The sequence below is a fragment of the Lates calcarifer genome, linkage group LG21, assembly GCF_001640805.2.
Source record: "Lates calcarifer isolate ASB-BC8 linkage group LG21, TLL_Latcal_v3, whole genome shotgun sequence".
Taxonomy (NCBI): Eukaryota; Metazoa; Chordata; class Actinopteri; family Centropomidae; genus Lates; species Lates calcarifer.
In genome coordinates this window covers 23,271,582-23,291,947 of record NC_066853.1, presented here as the reverse complement: position 1 = coordinate 23,291,947, position 20,366 = coordinate 23,271,582, and the positions used below count along the sequence as shown (strand labels likewise).

Sequence of the window (20,366 nt, the reverse complement as noted above, 5' to 3'; positions counted from 1 at the left end):
ACAACAGTGCTCAGTGTTCTGCAGCAACTTGTTAATTAATCAATTAGTATGACATGAAATTAATTATTTTGAAAATGGATATGAATCATTTAAGCCAGTTTTCAAGTGAAAATGCCAAATATTTGCATTGTAAATTGAAACTAAATCCACTTCTTTGAGTTGACAAGTTACATATACAGTCACTTACACTAGCTATTGATCCTGGCTCCATTTTATAGTGTCCATTGCTACTCAAGTTATTTATTTTCCTTTTTAAAGACAAAATCAATAATTCTGTCCACTTGAGAAACAGAAGTGTGAAAAGTATCCTAAATATCCTAAGTTGCTCTTTTATGATCCAGTTTTTCAAATGTAGGAATTTACTGTCTCGCTCAAGGTCAGCAATGAGGGAGTTTATAGTCTCTTTAAACCCTAAATAGGGCTCATTATTTTCATTACTAACCAGTTTTTACTGTAGCTACACTTATTTTAAAAGGGATTGAGCCAGTGTAAAAATTCTTGAAAAAAAAAAAGCTTTTACATAAAAATGAATTTTATGTAAAAACATATTCCAAATTTTGTTGTGTTTCCTGTTGCAAGAGGACACCTCTCAGCATGTAATATTATTGTCAGCAAACACTGTCCCTCTTGATTGCTCAACTTCCTGTAACAGAGATTAAAGAGGAAAAAATGGGAAAACAGGGAAATGATCCCTGAGAAGAAAAACTATAAATCTGAACTATAAATCCTTTGTGCTGCTGATGTTATTTTCAAACCCTGCATATAACCTGGATTTATGTATTGTTTATTCTCTAATACAGTTTTTACCTGTTTGTAATATTTGTTTAGTTTTAATAAAGAAACAATAACTCTTCAGATAATTAAAACAAATAAAACACAAGGCCTACTACTAAGTTATCTGCCCACCCCCCTCTTAATGGGTGGGATTGGAGCTCATCCCCATTGTCCTGTTAGTCAGTATGGCATCTGAGCATAGCTGCTGCAAGCAACAGCTGTCAAAGCTCATTACTTGGCTGATTTTATACAACACTGCTATGTCATTTCTACTACATTCCTAACTCCACGGTAAGGAACTGAACATTAGCCGGACTCTCTCACCAACCTTTGCCCTGCCTCGTCAGCCGGTCAACATTTGATCTTTGAACTCTCACCCTGTCTGTCGTCCGCTGTTTTCCTTCCTTACGCATTTTTTTTAATATCTCACCCACATGTTAGAGCTCTGTAATTACAGCTGTCACTCATACATCCCTCCCCATCCACATTTTGTTTTCACTCTCTCTCTCATTCTCTCAAAACCCACTCAGAGTCACGAACAGAGCAGATGAAGGGAAAAAAACACTCTTAAAGTCATTTCCCTGTTTGACTTGCTGAAGGTCAGGCTGGGAAAGAGCCAGCATCTCTGGTAATTGGGGAGCATGTCTGTATAAGTGTGTGTGTGTGTGTGTGTGTGTGTGTACGGGTAATTGAAAACTCTTTTCCTCTCTCCTAGCTCGGGGTCTAGCGATGCAGGATGATTAAAACTGGATGTTGTGTAATTCTGTCATTGTGTGACTGTTAATGTGCAGGCCCGTTACTCTGCTGTATTATATCTGTCAGTACCTTTCTTGCATCTTTGCTCTTTGCTCATTTGCAGTGATTGTTCTTATGACTGGCAATTAATGTGTGCTACATCTGATCAAAACACTCGCTCTCTACATTAGAAACAAGAGACAATCCATTTGTTTGCCTCCCACACCGTGGATCAACCTCCCTGAGGAGCCTGGCAGGATAAATTAGTTATGTCCCTTTTAAAAAAGAGATTTTTGGAGATTGTCTTTGTTGTAACAATTTTTTATGATTTATTTTTATGTTTCTGTTGTGCTTTTGTGTTTCCTGGCTTGCATCCATTGTTCTGCCTATTTTATCTTACTTTTGTTGTACTACTTCTTTACAAAAATGAAGTCAAAGTACAGCTATTAAAGTGGTTTGCAATCCTAAGACCCACAGACAACTGTAAAAAATGGAACTTTTAGCAGTTTAGTTATAGAATAGTTATAGAATAACTTTTGAGAAAGGGAACAGATATGACATTTCATAAATATAACAAACATACAGTCTAGTATACAATATTAACACATGTTCAGGGCAAAATCCACATGAAAAAATGTGGGTGAGTATTAACGCACACACATACACACTACAGGGCGGTAATGAGGACCAGGACAGACACCCGTGGGAGCTGGTTGCTCTGCTGCGTTCAGGTTATAAGGAGGGGGTGTTCTCCATTTTGGGGTTTCTGTTGGCTCTTGATGTGTTTCTCAGATTTTCCCCAGTTTTCTTAGCGGCGGTTTGGTAGAGGAAGAGGGTGGAACTGAGTGAAGAATGAACACAGAGCGGGGAGGACCCGAGGGGGGCATTGAATGAATCCCAGCCGGATGGTAATAGCGGGGTCGATGCTCCGGCCAATTTTGCTTGCTCACTACCTCGGCCCTGCGCAACACTCAGCTAACAATTACTGATAGAAAAAGACAGTAAGAGAGGGGGATGAAAAGAGGAGAGGGTGGGAGCATGCAGGGAGGAAAGATGGAGAAAAAGGAGTGGAGTAAAAATGAGAAAGACAGATTAAAGAAGGGGAAGATGGAAGTGAAGGCCTGAGAGGAAAGAAAAGAAATAAGGCTCTGAGCAAATTGCAAGGCCATAAACGAACGGAAAAGGAGAGGAGGGAAAAAGAAATCACCAACTTTCTTCAGGAGAAACTTTCTAAAGTCTCCCCCTGGATTCCACCCGTTAGGAGTTTTTTGAATTTTAAGGCCATGTTGAGCTAACGTTGTATGAAGGTTGTATGAGCATTGCTCTCCCGCCTCCCCCCGCCGTTCTCTCTCCTAGGATTAATTACGGGGTGTCAGTCACAGCCGACGGCTCTCCCACGCTCCCTTGCTCCCACCGGTGCATTCTGGGAGAGCGACAGGTACAGCCAAAGGTAGTTTGTGTGTGTGTGTGTGTGTGTGTGTGTCTGTGCATGTGGAATGTACGGAGAAACACTGACGTGGTGGAATGTGTTTAAGACTTTATACAGTCATAAAGTTATATTGCACTGTTGCAACTCTTGTCATAGCAACAAACAAACTAAATAATCTTTGTGAGGTGATTACACACACACCTGCTGACACACACACTCAATATCTTAATATATCTGTGAGGATATCACTGTCACATTAAAGGAATAATTCATCTTTAGAAATACACTTATTTACTTTCTTTCTGTGAGTTTGATAAGAAGATTGATACCGCTCATATATGTAGGCTATGTTAAATATCAAGCTGGAGGCTTGATATGCTTAGCTTAGCTTGGCAAAAAGACTGAAAGCAGGGAGAAACAGTCTGGCTCTGTCTGAAGGAAAAGAAAACTGCCTGCCAATACTGCTCAAGCTCACTAATTAGCAAACTATATCTACTTTGTTTAATTCAAACAAAAACCAAAGTGTGAAGTGTTTCCCTCTACTTTTTAATGGTTAGCTGAACTTCAGGCTAACAGTCTCCTGGCTCCTGCTTTAGAATTAGAATGCAGGCACAAGAAAGCAAGTATGTGTATTTCCCAAATTATCAAACTATTGTTTTAACTCTCTAAACCTCCTCTAAGTCTTCTCCTACTCATGTTTGTAAGTGAAAAAGTAAAAAGTAAAGTAGTAAAAAGTCGTATATTTTAATCTTTGTGAGGACAGACAAAACAAGAGTACATACATTCTCAGACACTGACCAGAAACATTAATACCACCTTTGTTATGTTTGGTTTATGCAACCCTTAGTCCAGAGAACAGTTGAATTGTAGCATATGGAAGCATATGAAGCATATTTAAGACAACACACTATCTAGAATTAAAAGGTAGTAGAGGTTAGTTGAACCTAGCGCACTGACAAAGACACTATTATAACGAGGAGCGAGTGTGGGCACCTTAATTTAGAAACCCCATCTGTAACTCGTTCCCATTGTCTGAGAAGCAGACAGAAGGAATGAGGTGGAGGAGTGAGAGAGGAACAGTGGGTGAGGAGGAGAAAAAGCAGAGGAAAAGGGGTGGAAGGCAGTGCTTCATCACAATTTTTAATGAGAATTTATTAATAGGTTTTCATTGAAGGCTGCGGTTGGTAGGGGAGGCTGAGTGATGCTAATATTAACACAATGTACTCAGCATCCTTTCATCTCACTGTCTGTGTCTTGTACTGTTAGTGACCCCTTTGGTCATTTTATTCACGTGCCATCATCCATTTCTGTCATCTTCCTGCGTCCATCCATTCATCCAGACCTGGTCCTTCCTTACTAATCACTGGCTCTCTGCTTCCCGGATGAACAGAGTGCGTTTGTCCATTCATCTGCCAGACTAATACTGGCATACTACTACTGCAACTTCAGTCCATAGACATACAGTATGAGCATCTTGTATGCATGCCTCACAGGTAAAACTGTACGTCCTCTTCTCCGTTATTACAGCAACACTCCTGCATGAAAGCGCACTCATTCCTCCTTCGGTTGACCAAGTACACACACTCCTACACACTGTCCCCTCTGCCGCTCTCTGTGTCTCTGTGAAATCACTCATTGCCACTCTGCTCCTCCAAAAATAACACTGATAATTAATTTCCGTTGTGAAATGATTCGTCTGTGGAATGACTACCTTTCATATTTCACCCAGCATCGATCCCCCCAGCCTGCTCGCGTGCGCTTCATTAGTCAGAGAGAGAGCGAGCGAGACAGGGAAAACAGAGACAGAGAGAAGAGAGAGAGAGAGGGAGAGTAAAGTCAATTACCGCCGCTTATGTTTGAAAGCAACACAAAAAAACACATTAATTACAATAGAGCTGACATGTAAATTGGGATTGATGAGCAGGGGAGTTTGTGTCACATATCTGTGGAGCTGCTCACATGGAGAACTACAGTGGGTAGGTTTTACATCAAAGCAGAAACTTAATAACATGGTCCAAAGCAAACTTTGTCTAAAGTTATTGAGTGGGTGCCATAAAGCCCCGCTGTTAGCAGTGGGCTTGGGCTCTCTGCCACCTCCAGCTGATTCGACATATGAATGGGAAAGAAATCTGCTGGACTATTGGATTTCAGTTAACATGCTGAATTAACTGAAGTGAAATTGGATCCTCCTTCGCCCTAACAGACAGTACATTAAAATGGAATTCAAGAAGCTTCTGCTCCCAATCAAAGGACAACCCAGTCAATTACACATTTACATCTCTGTTATAGCTATATATATGTATGGGAAGAATTAATTACCACAGCCATTGGCTCACTATAAGCTTACTGTTAATATATGATCAGCAATTTGTTGCATTCTTTTAAGGAAACTTTTAAGTGATCACAGAAATAATATCTCCCTTTCTATTCCATCATTCAATAGTAACCACAATAAATATTATAAATATTGTAATAGTATAGTGTAACTCTGTACCTGCTTAGCATTTGGCCTCTAACCACTACTGGCAATAACATCAGCTCTTTCCTCATCCGTCCTCCTCTGTAGGTCCTCCATCAGCGCCTGTCCACCTCATCTCCAATGTGAATGAGACATCTGTAAACCTGGAGTGGAGCCCGCCCCGGAGCTCAGGAGGACGCCAGGACTTGACATATAACGTGGTCTGTAAGCGCTGCGGCCCTGATGGTCGGCGCTGTCAACCCTGTGGTAACGGCATCCACTTCAGCCCCCAGCAGCTGAGCCTGAAGGGAACCCGGGTGTCCATCAATGAGTTGCAGGCCCACACCAACTACACCTTCGAAGTGTGGGCAGTGAACGGAGTCTCACCTCAGAGCCCTGGACCGGAACAGGCTGTGTCGGTGACTGTCACCACCAACCAGGCTGGTAAGACAATCAGACATGGTTTGAGTGAGTTAATGGGGGAAAAACTGTTAGAAACGTGGAAAAAGGGAAATGTTAAGTGCAAACAGCTGAATTAAAGGAAGTCATCTCCAGAACAGATGTATGTTCATGTAACAACCTGCAAAATAATGGACATCTTTGCCCTGAAGTGCAGTTTTAGTTAGCTAATATTTCTTGCAAGAATTCAATATTCTGTCAGTGAAACATCAATGGAGGTTTAAGGCCTCCCATTGATAACCATTGTAGCATTGATTAATTCAACAATAAATAAGTGTTATATTGATTTGTGGGCAACACTGATTGGCCTGAAATATTGACATACCAATTTATTTCTTAACCCCAATAATTACTGATTGACTAGGAGATGTAACATCAACTTATTTTCAGTCAACAGTCAGCTTTAGCACACAAGGTATATTATATTCTACTTATAGCTATAGTTGCTAGGCCTAACCATGAATTAAATTTGAGATTTAAAGTTTGTTTTTGACCCTAGAGGCAGCAGTGGACAAATACAATCTCACCTAAAGCTCCACTCAGTTGCTGTTTTGGGGATTTTTGAATCATTTCACATGACTGAACCTCAGCAGATTCAGTATGCACAGCTGTCATGGAAATTGTTCAGATTTCCACTTTTCCTGAGTAGGAGTTGAGATTGATTGACATAAGATTGTGCAGTATGATTAAAAGCTCCAGAACAGTGATTGTTTTTTTGTCAACCTTTATGAAATTGATGATTTAAAATACTGGTTTTCTTTCTTTGGTTAGAGGCAATGGTTGTGCAAAAAAGTAATAATAATAATAATAACTGGCCTTTGCTACATGGCCTTCTTCCCCATGACCTCAACTATTTTCCCATATTAAGACACACCCTCACATTTGATCACTTAGTTTGCTAGATGTAGGTCATCTCCAGTGGTTTGCTCTCTAATTCATGTTACTTTCTTGACTTGTCTGTGTATCTGAAAGAGCGAGTGTATGTTGGGGGAGCTTTGTAGCTGCATGTGCAAGCTTATGTTTGATGCAGAGCACAGGTTCGTTACACTGAGTGCTTGAAGTATTTTTTTGGGGGGCAATCTGCGTGTCAAAACATGTTTATTAAAGCTGTGAATAATTTGGGCAAAAGCTGGGTGATTACTGAGGAGGAGGATGGATTCTCTGCAGTGGGAAATGATTTTCTGCAATATTTCACTTGAGTTTTGCATAATTAGGCATGAGAAGCCCAGGCTGAAGATAGGGGCAATGTGCTATATTTAGCTCTGGAGCTAATGAATTAGATGAGTTGTATTGATCTGTGGAGGCTTCATTACAAATGCTGCTGGACTGTGTGTATTTGTGTACGTGTGTGTAATTATTCTAGTAGAATACACCAATGAATACAGCCTCTCCTCCAGAGCTGGAGAAGAGCCCTCTAGCCTGGGGTTGCGTTCAAAGCCTCCTGTTGTTTTGTCATTTAGCCATTTTGTAACTGGTTGTTGTGCAAATGGATTTTATGACCCTGGCCCTTTCTCTTCATCCCTCCCTTCTCTCCTCCGCTTATAGCCGATCATTACCTTGGTCTTCTTTACTGCTCTGCGCTTGGGTGGTAAGCTAAGTGGCCTTTTGTGTTGTTTTTTTATCACTAATTTCCATCCCTGGGAAAAGCGAATATCTTGAATAGGGCTTGGACTGGCAATTTAAGGACACAGTGGGTTGATTTATCAGCTGGGGTCAGGAAGATAGAGATGAATGGATGTGCTGCCTGTGGGAGAGCTGTAAGTCCTGCCAGGCAGGCCTGTGTGGGAGCTGTAATTGAGCACACCCTCGAGTCCGGGCCGATGACTCGTAGTAGCATGTCAGTATGGTCACACTGATTGGCGGTTGCGCAAAAACTCCAAAGTGCACACTCTCACACATGGAGTCGTACAGGAACATAGTAACAAATGCGCACAGTGATGTCCCCCTGAGGTTGCTTGAGGCTAATCTGCTGACTTCAAGATGTAAGATATAGATGATGTTGCCTTTGGCTCATCATTGTTGCATGTTTCACAACTGTTCCCCAGGATTAGTTATATGAAGCTTGCAGCTGGAATCTCTATTAGATTGTGTGTGTGTTTGCACATGTGCAGAACTGACTGCATGCTTGGCTACAAGTGAGAAAATGTGTTGCACAGAATGTTTGTACACTCATGGATGGAGACGATCTACAGTTCCTCCCTCAAACAATGTCCTCTATGTGTCTCCATGTGTGCATGTCTCTTCTAATTTGTGTGCGTGTGTGTGTGTGCGTTAAAGAGAATAGCTCCAGACTGATTGGATTTCTTCCTGCTAATGCTCGGTAGGGGCTTTGGAAGATCTGGTTTCAGCCGCTAGTAATCCAGCCAGTCATCTGTGGCTGTCCCTCTCTCTGTATCGCCTCCCCTCATCCAGACACTGTGGATTACACATTTATTATGATAGATTTATTAGGATTTCTAAGTGCTGTGGAAAAGACACCCCCGCCACCGCCTTTCCATAAAAGTTCAAATTTCGGCTACAGAGGAAGAAGTGAGGTAGGCAGGTTGGAAGGGAGGTACGCTTATGTATTTTTGCGTGAGAGGAAAATGGATGAAGGTGATGTGGATAAATATGCCAGGACACAGAAATGAAGACATGAACGTCGTTGACTGCATGAATCTGTGACCAGGCATGCATTTGTGTGTGTCTGTATGAGGGGGTCAGATTTCGCGTTTTGCCATGAACAATTCCACCATCATAAATCAGCCAGGGTGTAACCCTTTCACCCGGACTGCATGTGGAAAGGGAGGGGAGAGAGGCAGGATGTCCAAGCTTTGAACTGACCCCTGGCTGTAAATGGATGTTTTTCCCCCTTTATGGGATCAAGCACTTTGTGTGTATGTGAGTGTGTGTGTGTGTGTGTGTGTGAGAGAGAGAGAGGGAGGGAGAGAGAGAGAGAAAGAGGGAAAGAGAGAGTCAGAGTGAAAGGTGTTTATGTCTTGATACAAAATACTTGGCAGGCTTAGGTGACTAAAAGTGAATTAGTGCATGAGAGAGTGTGTGTGTGGGCACGTCTGTCAGCAGACATGTGTGTGAGTTTCCATCTCTCTGGCAAACGGGACAGACGTACATGTGGAAATGTGCTCGGGGAGATGGAAGCAGGCTTTATAGGCGGGGGGGGAAGGATCTTGTACGCGGGAGCCATTTTCTCGACACCCTGAAAAACGGCTCCCTCCTCGGCTATTTTTCCTTGGCGGCAGCAAAATTGAGTGACTCCAATCTGGCAACCATGCTCCAATCTGGCAACCACATGTGCACCGTGGCCCCTGTCTCTTTTAATGTCAAACTGTAATCGACCGCATATTCGCGCAACTGCTCGCGCCGACCACAGCTGCTCCTCGCACACAAATACTTTGTGATGAACATGCTCGCAAAGACAAACTCGCTCACTCAACAAACTGTGTTCCATGCAGGAAAAAAAAACTCACAAGCGTCTGCAAAAAATTGCCTCACAACCTCCACTATTCTCTTGGGAGTGTGATTTTTCAAACCAAACCAAACCCTGAACTCTGTGTACCTCTGCCAGGTTTTACTCATTATAATGTATGCATAGGTAGTATGATTGAGGTGTTTGCTGTCTGTCTGAGATAATGGGACTAGGTCTATGTCTATCCGTGTGAATTTCTATCTTTCTGTTTGTGTAATGAGGTCCTTTGTGTTACTGGGAATGTGTGTGTGTGTGCAAGTGAGTGTGTGTGTGTACAAGTGTTGCAGGCTGTGAAGAGTTTTTTTGGAGCGCACAATTCTGAAATGAGATCTGAATATTCATTACATTTAACACTTATTATTCCACCAGCGTTTCTAGCCCACACATTCAGGAGGCAGTAAGAAATTGCAGATCTGCCCCACATTTTTCAATGCATCTACAGAGGTATCAGCTAGTCTAGCATGGTCTGGCTAAATCGCAGCCTCAGGTTAAATTTTTGTCTCTTAAGGATAGACATATGGGGTTTATTCTTGCATCAGCCTTGTGCACACATGGTTTTACAATATTTTAAATTTGTATGTGTATCAGTTTGCTTTTTAGGCATTCCTCTGCTTAATTTATCTGTAACAAGTCAGAAAACTTTGCCTTGATGGATTACTCATTTTATGTTGGGGCTGCCGTCTCATGTGATGAGCCTCAGAGGGGACCACTCAGAAAATCACTCATCTTTATCCTCACATTAGTCGAGGGAAAAATAAAAATGCAACAAGAGGAGGGGAACACAATTAAAACGCCATATCTGTCATCTTTGGAGGAAAGATGGATGTGTGGATTACCTTGGGGGAACGACGGCCTGTGACCCCTCAGGGGTTTTCTTTCTGAGCTGGAGCATTCTCGGTCAGCCCCAGGAGGGCCTTCAAATTGGCTCTCGCTGCTGGGTAAGATTGATCGGAGAGATACAAATGGCTGCCATCTAATTGTTTAACAGAGACGCAACACATTAGGCCAACAGGATGACACAACCTTGGGTTAATCTATTTACCAAGAGATGTCTGCAATCCCATCCCTCTCTATCTCCATCTCACCCCCCCACCAGTCACAAACCTTCCGCCCCCTCCTACCGCTTCTTCACCCCACTGAAACTCTATCCATGGCTGGTGCTTGAATTCCAGGCCCGTTTGAACTCAATCCCTGGCTAAAAGCAGGGTTTTGTTAGCGTTAGCTTGAAGGCTAGGCTCCCTGGAGCCCCGGGTCAAAGTGAAGAGAATGCATATAATGTCATAGATAATCCAATCATAATCGGTGGACCGCGAACCCCTCATTAATCATCCCACTGTAATTTTTTAAAAGGCAGATGGTCTGAAACGAGTAAGGTTACAGTATCACTGAGCACCAGAGGTCAAAGATTGACTCCTTGTGAACTTGTAAGAGCAGATGCCACAATGAAGCGCTATGTGGGCATCAGAGGAATTGTTTTTTGTGTGTGTGTGTGTTTTGCTTTGCTTTCTGGCTCTATGGAGATGTGAGGTTGTTTGCTTGTTGAGGGTACTTGTGTACCTGCGTGAACGGGGTTTAAGCTCCTACAGGGACTTTGCCGGTGGTAGAATCGCAATCCCCCCTACTGTCTTTTATACCTGGGTTGTTTGTTCATCCATGTAACCTTTTGTTGTTGGTCTATAACGTCACCCGTCCCCATACATCTTCTTGACTGCTCAAAACTCAATCTGTACATGAGTGTTTCTCTGTTTACTACACTATCTCGCCGACGCCTATGGATTTCTCTTTGTAGCATTGAGTGTGTATGACCCAATTTTAGTGTTGTCACAGTCCCTGAAGATAGAGGTTTGATTTGTGCAGCAGTGACACACTGTAGGGAGGGGACGAGTGTAAGCCATTATCTGTGCTTTAACCTTCACATGTTAAAGGCGTCTGAACGCAGATAGCACAGCTGCTTGAAATATGGCCTCATTATCAGCTGCGGCAGAAAGGGCTTGAGATAAGATCGCCCACTGGAGCTTTAATGAAAACCAATTGATTTGCTCTCTTGAAGACAAAAAAAAGAAAAAAAAGCAAAGGCAGTAAGTTCATTTCAAGCTTTTTGAGGTGGACTTTGTAGCAATGTAAGGTTTCCCAGGGTGACCCGGGAAAATGCAGAAAATGTTAGACATTATTTTGCCAGTTTGTAAATGTGATGCTAGCATATGCCAAGAGGAAATTGGATCAGTTTTATGGATACCAACCATTAGTTTGGAAATATTAGGACATTAGTACATTAGTATTGCTGTACATTCTAGCTCTGGCAATTCAACAGTGTGGCCATACACAGCTCTGTAACGCCTCAGCTTTTGAATGGAAGCCAAGTTCAAAGACAAATGGAAGTGATTGCCTTGTGGCCTGGCCCACTGTTTGAGTTTCTCAGCAGGAGCAAAGAGTGGGGGATTTAGGAGAGCAACGCAAAACAGACTCAGTGTCTCCAAGGCTGAAAACAACATGGAGGACAGAGAGAAAGCAGTGGGCTAAAATCGTTTTCTCTTCTTTTTTTTCCTCTTTTTGTGATCATCTCACTAGCTCCCTCTCCAGTGACTTCCATCCAGGCCAAGGATATCACAAGACACACCATCTCACTGGCCTGGCAGCCACCGGATAGAGCCAATGGGGTCATCTTAGAGTATGAAGTCAAGTACTATGAGAAGGTGAGTTGTCCCATGGGATATGTGGTCTCTGCTGGTGAAACAATAAGAAACAATAAGAAAACTGCATCTGATTGTTTTCTCTCTATTTCATTTTCTCTCTGTCACACCATTATCTGTCTTCCTCAGGACCAAAATGAAAGAAGCTACCGAATCATAAAAACATCATCAAGGAACACTGACATCAAGGGACTCACCCCCCTCACTTCCTATGTGTTCCATGTGCGTGCTCGCACAGCAGCAGGCTACGGGGACTTCAGCGGCCCCTTTGAGTTCATGACAAACTCCGGTGAGTTCAGCCACGCTGCCTTGACTCTGCTTGCCTTAATGACATCAGTGCACCTCAAAGCCAGAGAGCGGCTCACTGCCAGCCCTGTCACGCCTGTTTCTGCAAAGTCCTGCAATGATAGCATCTTTTACGAGTTTGTCTCTTTCATTGTAGAGTCATTAATCAACATAGCTGTCATCTATAAAAGACAAATGATATTGTGCTCCAGCACCTGACTGGCAACTTGAATAGCTTCCATTATTCAAGTTGCAATGAGTCTCAGTGGATGGGCCAGCAGAGGTTCAACTTATATGGGTTTTTGAAGAATGATACAGTTTCTGACATTTTTAGTTTGAAGCTGGTGATAGCTGCTTTTTGGTTCTTGTCAGTGGCCTTTTTGTGAGCATTCTGAAGCCCAAAAATAAGGATTCACTATTTCCACCAGACTCTGAAACTCTATAAAACCCTAAGATAACAACATTAACAGTGCTTACGTGGATGGACTCTGATCAGAATTTCAAATTAGACCCTTAAACCCCACTGACCTGCTAACGGGTCAGTCATTACAGCCTCATGCAGTGACCCAAACCCACAGAACTTTAAATTCAATTCTAGTGGAGATCCCAAAGTTTCCATTTGATGGAATAGAGCAGCCGCAAAAACACACAGAATCTTGGGACAAGCTGATGCAAAATATATCTAATAGTGTCAGACAGAGTGGAATAACTGGTTTTAACAACCTTAAACCTGCTTGTGGGAAAATGAATGTGGAAAACTGGATGTTAAGGAGTTGGAATTAATTCAGGTGTTGAACCTAGACAAATACTTTGGAATTCATCAGTTCAGTAATATATTATTAATAAAACCTGAGCTTAACTGCTCACTTTTTAATATGACTAGTCCCAGTCCCAGTAAATATTATTCCACATAATGCTGACTGTTACTGACAGATTGTGATGTGGAGGGCTGCAGAGATGCACTGTAAGCCCAGGTGTCCCTTTTGTAATGTAGATAGAGACAGTGGCGCATGATAATGATGCGGTCAAGCTCACATCCTAATGGGCTGTCATTGTCTCTCAATGCAAAACAGTAGAATTTACAGGGGGGATTGTAAAATGGAGGAATAGGAAACAAGGACAAATGTGTGTGTGTGTGTTCTTGTGGAAAGGTGGGGGGGGGGGGGGGGGCAAACACAGAATGTGTACTGGCTCTTTCGTATGCGGTGACTTGATTGAGCACAATGATATTGACTTTGCTTTTTGTCTCTGTCTAACCTCCCTTTCTCTTTTCCCTCCCTCACTGTCTTCCTTCCTTTTTTTCCACAGTCCCTGCTCCCATTATTGGTGATGGGGCCAACTCCACAGTGTTACTGGTGTCAGTGGTGGGCAGCGTGGTCCTCCTCATCATCCTCATCAGCGCTTTCGTCATCAGCCGAAGGTGAGCTCTCCCTCTGTCCCTTCTGCTCTGTGTCTCTCCCTCTTTCCTCCCAGGTGAGGGATGTCTTGCTTAGCGACAGGAAAAGTAGCTGTCAGGAGATATACGTCAATCAAGAACGCATGCACACACACACAAACACACACTCAACCAGACAGCTAGTGCAAACTCGCTCACGTCGGATGAGTGATGACTCGCCACACCGGAGACGTGATTGACAGCTCCGACAGCTGAAGAGATGCAATCAGTGACCCCTCGCTCCCTGTCCTCTGCATCCATCCTCGCTCCTCACATCCCTCCATCCCTCTCCCTCTATCTCTCAGCTAGTGGCTGTAATCCCAGCCGCTAGTTATTTTCTCCCGCTGTGCTTTGCTGACTGCCGTGAAGAGAATGAGAGAGAAAAAAACAGAGAAAGAGAGAGAGAGGTATAGCAGGGTGGACAATGAGATAAGCGGGCAATGAAAAGTAGGAGATAGAATACAGAGAGTGAGACAGAGAGGCATCAGGTGGATTTGCAGTGACCCAATCTCAGGGTGTTAACCAGCGAGCAGGACAAAGCACCGTCACACAAATGGGATTACATGCAGATGGGGCTGCTTCACCTCTGGGTGTTAACCACACTCCTCCTGTGTGTGTGTGTGTGTGCGTGTGAAAAAAAGTATTGTTTTTATGTGTGGTAGCACTGGGGGAAGGTTAGCGTTAATGGTGTGTGTGTGTGTTGATTCCTGCATGTATGTGTATGTGCTTTTTATGAGCATTCGCTGATCCCTTTATGCGCGAGTGTGCCTCATTATACAGAAACCAAATCACTGTTTGCATATGTGTATTGGTGTTGGGAATGATGGGGGGTAAAGGGGGCTGTTGCTTGTGTGCGTGTGTGTGTGTGTGTGTCCTCTCTTTTCCATGTGATTGCCTCTCTCTCCAGCCAAGCAGGTGGTTGTCTCTGCCTTTTTTATATGCATGTGACGGCCACTGTCATTGTGCTGCTGCAGCCATCCTGTGATTGTGGGGAGGGACTGTAATCACGTAGCCGTTTACCATCATTACACAACCATAGAGGAGGACAATGTCGCGCACATCTGGTCATTTCCACCACTGACCCGACACATCAATATAAGCACAGGTGTCAGGCTGCCTCAGGGATTCAGAGGGATTTAAGTGCATCTTCTCTAGGATTGATTTATACCCGCCGGCTTCTCTGCTCCATGTTGTTGCTGTATGCTCAGTGCCCTTCAGAAACCATCAGCGCTGAAAGATATTTTATTCGACTTAAAGTAGAAAGACCATAATGTAAAGGCTATCTATTGTAGCAATTTTTCTCTAAAATATTGCAGGATTTATGCATTACATGGAAATACTCCACACAAACAACCACAAAGTTGTTCGTCAAACAGTGCCAGAGTAAATGGACTTAGTTACTTGGCATCTGGAAGGCTTAAATCATTATGTTGTAATTTGACCAATTGGTGATAAGGGTTTTAATTTGATATAGTTGACTCAGTAAGTCCATATTTTAATGTAAAGGAGTAAATGGATAATATGCTTAAATGTTCTTTTAATACCTTAGCTCTTGTACAGATTTAACAAACAACAGAGAATGTTTTAATTATTGATGGTATAAGAATTTCTTAAACCTAGAGCTCTGTTTTCTTTATGCTAAACTAACTGTGTGCTCACATGAGACTGGTATGAATCCTTATGTAAAACCTGTTAAGAAAGGGAGCAAGTGTTTTCCTCTAAACTACCTCTCTAGAAATTTTATCTGCATAACCAAGATAAACTATCAAGAAAAAAGTGTCATAAGACAAATAAAAAATCTGGTTGTGGTTAGCATTCAGAGCCAGTCTCCGTCTTTGTAATGGGCTCTTTTTAATAAATAATTTTCTCAAACAAGAATATCAATGCTTCATCAGTAATCAGTGATTGTGTTGGATCTTCACATAATTTAATTGATGTATAAGTGGGTTTAGCAGTCTTGGTTTATGTTTTAATTAGGGATCACTGAAATGGCACTTGTGTTCCATTATTATTATTATAATTCTTAGTTTTTATATGAGATGCAGATACTTTTCTTTTTCTTCTGACACATACTCCCTGACCGTTATGTTGTTTTTACCCCCAGAAGGAGTAAGTACAGCAAGGCCAAGCAGGATTCTGATGAAGAGAAGCACTTACATCAAGGTAACTCATACTTAACAATCCACCTACCACTACACACTCTCTAATTGAAACACATTGGCGCTGTCAGGTGTGTTCATGTGCATGTACTCTAAACCACAAATGAAGCCCATAAAATGTGGGGAAAAACAAACTATTCTGAAGTTAATGTACTTGCATCCCAACATGCTCCAAACACCTCATTATCAAGTCATCAGCATTGTTATTTGCATCCCACAAAAATTTCAAGTTAATGAGCTCCATCTTCATTGAAGTCAGTCACAGCAATGGAGTTAGAGTGTGAAGTAAGGTATGGAAAAAAGAAAGGATGAGGAAAAGGAGGAGGAGAAGAGGCTCCACAGAGAAAGGCAGTGTAGCCTGCAGCATGATGGAAATAAAGAACAGATGGAATTTAGTTGCCGGAATGAATTAACCTTCATTCACTCCTCTTTCTTTTTTGCTTCCCTCCTTTCTTTCTTGCAAACTCCTTTTTCCAGGTGTGAGGATATATGTTGACCCCTTTACCTACGAGGACCCAAACCAAGCCGTCCGTGAGTTCGCCAAAGAGATTGACGCCTCCTGTATCAAGATTGAGAAAGTCATTGGCATTGGTGAGAAAGTACATGTTGTCTTCAGATAATTCAGGCATTTTTTATCAGTTATTATGAATGCAGTGTTTTGGGAATCTTTTGCAGTAAGGCATAGTGTAACATACTTTGGTTAAAAGCATCCACCTAATGGGATAATAGCACATTTGGTATTCGTTTCATGCAGATATTTTGCTGCCAGCATACCTTTGTCAGGGATTCATGTTTGTGTGTGTGGCTGTATATGCGCTCGTGTGCACTCTTTGAGAACAAAAACCCAGACAATGACAGCTGGTCAGGTCAACTAGAAAAAAAAAAAAAATCAGGGGAGGCTAAGTATGTTGTCCGTGCTATTCCTGTGGCCAGAGAAAAGTCATCCAATGACAAAATAATAAAGAGAAAGAATCAATATCCATTTCCCTTCTCTCTGCACCAGTGGGTGAGGGGAGGAGGGGGAGAGAGGGATTAGAGACCCTGATCAATGTTTAAAGTGGACCCCTTCTAACCTGCACGCACACACACACACACACGACACACACATAAACCCTCACCTGCTCCTTTCTTGATGTGATTTATAGCCCATGCACTGTAGTATCAGAGTGCTTGTGTATTTTCAGGGGAGTTCGGCGAGGTCTGCAGTGGACGCCTGAAGATGCCGGGCAAGAGAGAGATCTGCGTGGCCATCAAGACTCTGAAGGCGGGCTACACCGACAAGCAGAGGAGGGACTTCCTGTCCGAGGCCAGCATCATGGGCCAGTTCGACCACCCGAACATCATTCACCTAGAGGGCGTGGTCACCAAATGTATGTTGAGCATGTGGTTTGTCATTTTTTTGTAGAGAAAAGTGTGTGGTGAGAATTTTTCATTTCTTGATGAGGGACAGAACATCAGTTGGTACATAATTCTTGGTCTATTTGAGAAACAATTTGCGGGGTACTGGAAATTGAATAAATGCTCACCTTTCACATGCACACACACACACTCACATTTACTCACACAATGACTGTTATATTATAATAACACAGAGAAGACATTCATTTCTGCAGTCCCCTCGTAGTAACAATAAATCATTACTAACTACGTCTGCGGTTTTGGGTGACTTTGGAGAAGGGTAAGTGTAGGGACAAACCAAATCTTTACTGGCTAAAGGTGTGTGTTTGTGTGCTGTTGTGTGTGTTTTAATGCTCGTGCAGGTACTGTATCTCAAGATGTAGGACCACTTATGTTGCATATGTTCTAGGATACCTGTATTTGTGCTTGTATTTGTGCCTGTGTGTACATGTCTGTAGGTCCCATCCAGGGTATCCCCAGGTGGGCTCTGTCCAGATGGAAGGCATCCAACATTTGTGGGGAGGGGGAGGTGAAGTTTGAGGTAGCTGGGCAGTTGGGAGGGGGTCTAATGGGTCCAGAAACAGGCCCTGTAGCACAGCACCAGGCTCATTAATCATGGTGTCAGCCGTAAATGTGTTTGGGGTTAGGGAGTGATACCCTATCCCTCCTCTATCTGCTGCTGCATGGCCACAAAACACCAGCCAAATCTCCCTCCCTCTGCCCTTGGCGCTCTCTCCTCCCTGTCTTTCTCTTTCCCTCTACCTTTTGCACCTTCTCCTGATGCTATTTGTTAGGCGAGAGGTTTATGTGTGTATGTGTACATACATGTGCGATGTCTTGTCAGCACATGTTGGCGTCTGTGTGTCTTTGATTGCATGCATGTGTGTGTGAGTGTTACCATAGCTGATGGCCAGCCTCGGCTCAGGTTAGATGGATGAAGTGCCTTAATGTGTCGTGACACAACAGCCTGGCCCTATCTGTGCTAGATAACGCTGTCTCTCTCACTCTTGTACACACCGTACGCACACACAGACACACATACACACTTAGCCCAGTCGGAGCTGAAAGTGAACAGCAGCGCAGGCAGAATTGCTTATCACCTATCACACCTTTCACCATGGGGGATGACCTCTCAGACCTCGTGGAGACGGAGTGAGAAAGACAGAGAAAAGGCCGACAGAAGGACAAGAGGAAGGAAGAGAAAATCGGACACAAGCTGCAGCCAGGGAAGGTGCAAATAGAGACACGGGGAGAAAGAGACAGGGAGGCGGTTAGGAGCTGATGGATTAGAGAAAAGACAGAGAACAACAGTGAGAGCGACAGAGAGAGAGAAAGCGGAGGGTGGTAGAACCACTGAACTGGAGGCCGGAAAAGAAAGAGACGGAGCGAGACAGAGGGAGAGAGATGAAGGAGAAGCAGATGAGCTGCGCAGCAGTGACAGGAGCCGACATGAAAGGATGGTGAGCCAAAGCAAGAAGGGCATCTGATAACTCCCACTCCACCTCCTTCTACACTTTTGAGAGCTTGACACAAGGTTTGGGCAAATTAGTCCTTCACACTTGAGTGTGTCAGTGGAATCTATTAAAAATCCATTATTTGAATTGCACTCCCCTCTCCATTACAATCAAGTTAAAAGGAATTCTCAATCTGGCCTCAGTTTGCTGGCATGTCCAACAGAGCCAATTAAGCCTTATTAATTATGGAGGAACTCCAAATAGGCAGTAAAATACATAAATGTTCAAAAATCTCTCACTGAGGACTACTGGCTGTAGTCCACCATCTTGAAGCTTGTATATATTTAACGTTTCTATCATGCTAGTGTGTAATTAAAGTCTAGCCTCCATTAGAGCTCAGAATCAGACGTGATACGCTTAACGGCTAATTTACATGAAGTAAGAGCGCACTAATTTAGAATAGATCTGCTTTTAAAAGCCAGATCTTTGTTCGTTGCAAACATCAGGGACTCCAGAGAGCGTTTGCCCAGTGTTCCCCTCAATATTGTCCCCCTGTTGCGTTTTTCCCCTTCCCCTGCTTTGTTGGCAGGTGATAATCGTCCCACTGGCGGGGCCCTTGCCCAGAGTTCATTGCCAAAGGCGGCAGGGCGTATTCAGTAAACAAGAAATTAGCATGCAAATGGTATGGGAGGAAGAGGGCGGGGCTTGGAAGGCGAGAGTTTAAGGTCGCAGGTCAGATGCTCCTCAGACTTGATTGGGGAGCTGTCAATCACCGGCAGCCCCGGGGCAGAGACCCGCAACAAAGGGAACAAAGATGGCTGACAAAGAGGGCCCCCGCTCTCCCCCAACTTTAACTTCACTTCCTCTTTTTGGGGCATCGCTGGAGCGCCCCATAATTAATGGAGTGCCAATCACGCGGCGGGTAAGGCGGTGACTGACGGCCTCTTGGCATGGTGAGAAGGTCTGCTGCGGAGTGGAGGAACGTCACCTTCAAGACCTCAGCTGCCAACTGCTCGGCTGGCTCTCTGCTGCTTTAGGCATTCTGCTGGAGCACATGAGAGATTTCACACAGTTCCCCACAAGGCATTAGGTTTAAGTCAGCACTTCTCTTTAGCACAATAAGCTTTTAAGTCCACCTTAACTGTGCCACTTGAAACGGAATGCAAAGAATAGCACAGTCCTAGGAGGAATTTGTGGCAGCACTTTTCAGCATGTGTTGTTGCCATGGCTGGTTAGGCACCAGCTTGCTGCCGTTTTGGGACAAAAACAAGTCACCCTCCCTTCCTTTCCCTCTCCCTTTTGCCTCTCTCTCTTTCTCTCTCCTCTCCTTATGCCCACTATCCCTCCTCATCCTAAGAGACAAAGACAGACAGAGACCCACCAGGGAATGTCCACCCTCCCCTCCGCCTGCCCCGGCTCAGATAAAGACACAGACGCTCCCCCAAGAGAGATGGGAAAGGGGAAGACAGAGGGATGGGGTGAAAAAGGCCAGAGTGGAGGGGTGGGGATTGGAGAGAAAAGAGAGTGAGCAAGCAGGAGCGAGGGAGGAAAAAAAGAAAGCAATACAGAGGAACTAGCGGGAGAGTGACAGATGTGTCCAAAGTTGGCAGAGGAGACAGAGGGC

At 43.6% G+C, this 20,366-nt stretch overlaps 1 protein-coding gene across 2 annotated transcripts in view; it reads left to right on the top strand.

Annotated features, from left to right (window-relative positions):
* Window positions 1-20,366, top strand: part of epha4l (eph receptor A4, like) — a 56,013-nt gene that overhangs the window by 25,189 nt on the left and 10,458 nt on the right. Inside the window, exons 5-11 of one of the 2 annotated variants that reach the window (XM_018684101.2) lie at window positions 5,505-5,840; window positions 11,890-12,014; window positions 12,141-12,300; window positions 13,605-13,716; window positions 15,839-15,894; window positions 16,368-16,481; window positions 17,075-17,260. In XM_018684101.2, the coding sequence (XP_018539617.1) occupies window positions 5,505-5,840; window positions 11,890-12,014; window positions 12,141-12,300; window positions 13,605-13,716; window positions 15,839-15,894; window positions 16,368-16,481; window positions 17,075-17,260 (1,089 nt within the window). Of the gene's footprint in view, window positions 1-5,504; window positions 5,841-11,889; window positions 12,015-12,140; window positions 12,301-13,604; window positions 13,717-15,835; window positions 15,895-16,367; window positions 16,482-17,074; window positions 17,261-20,366 lie in introns of both variants that reach the window. The other variant, XM_018684100.2, reaches the window with a different exon arrangement.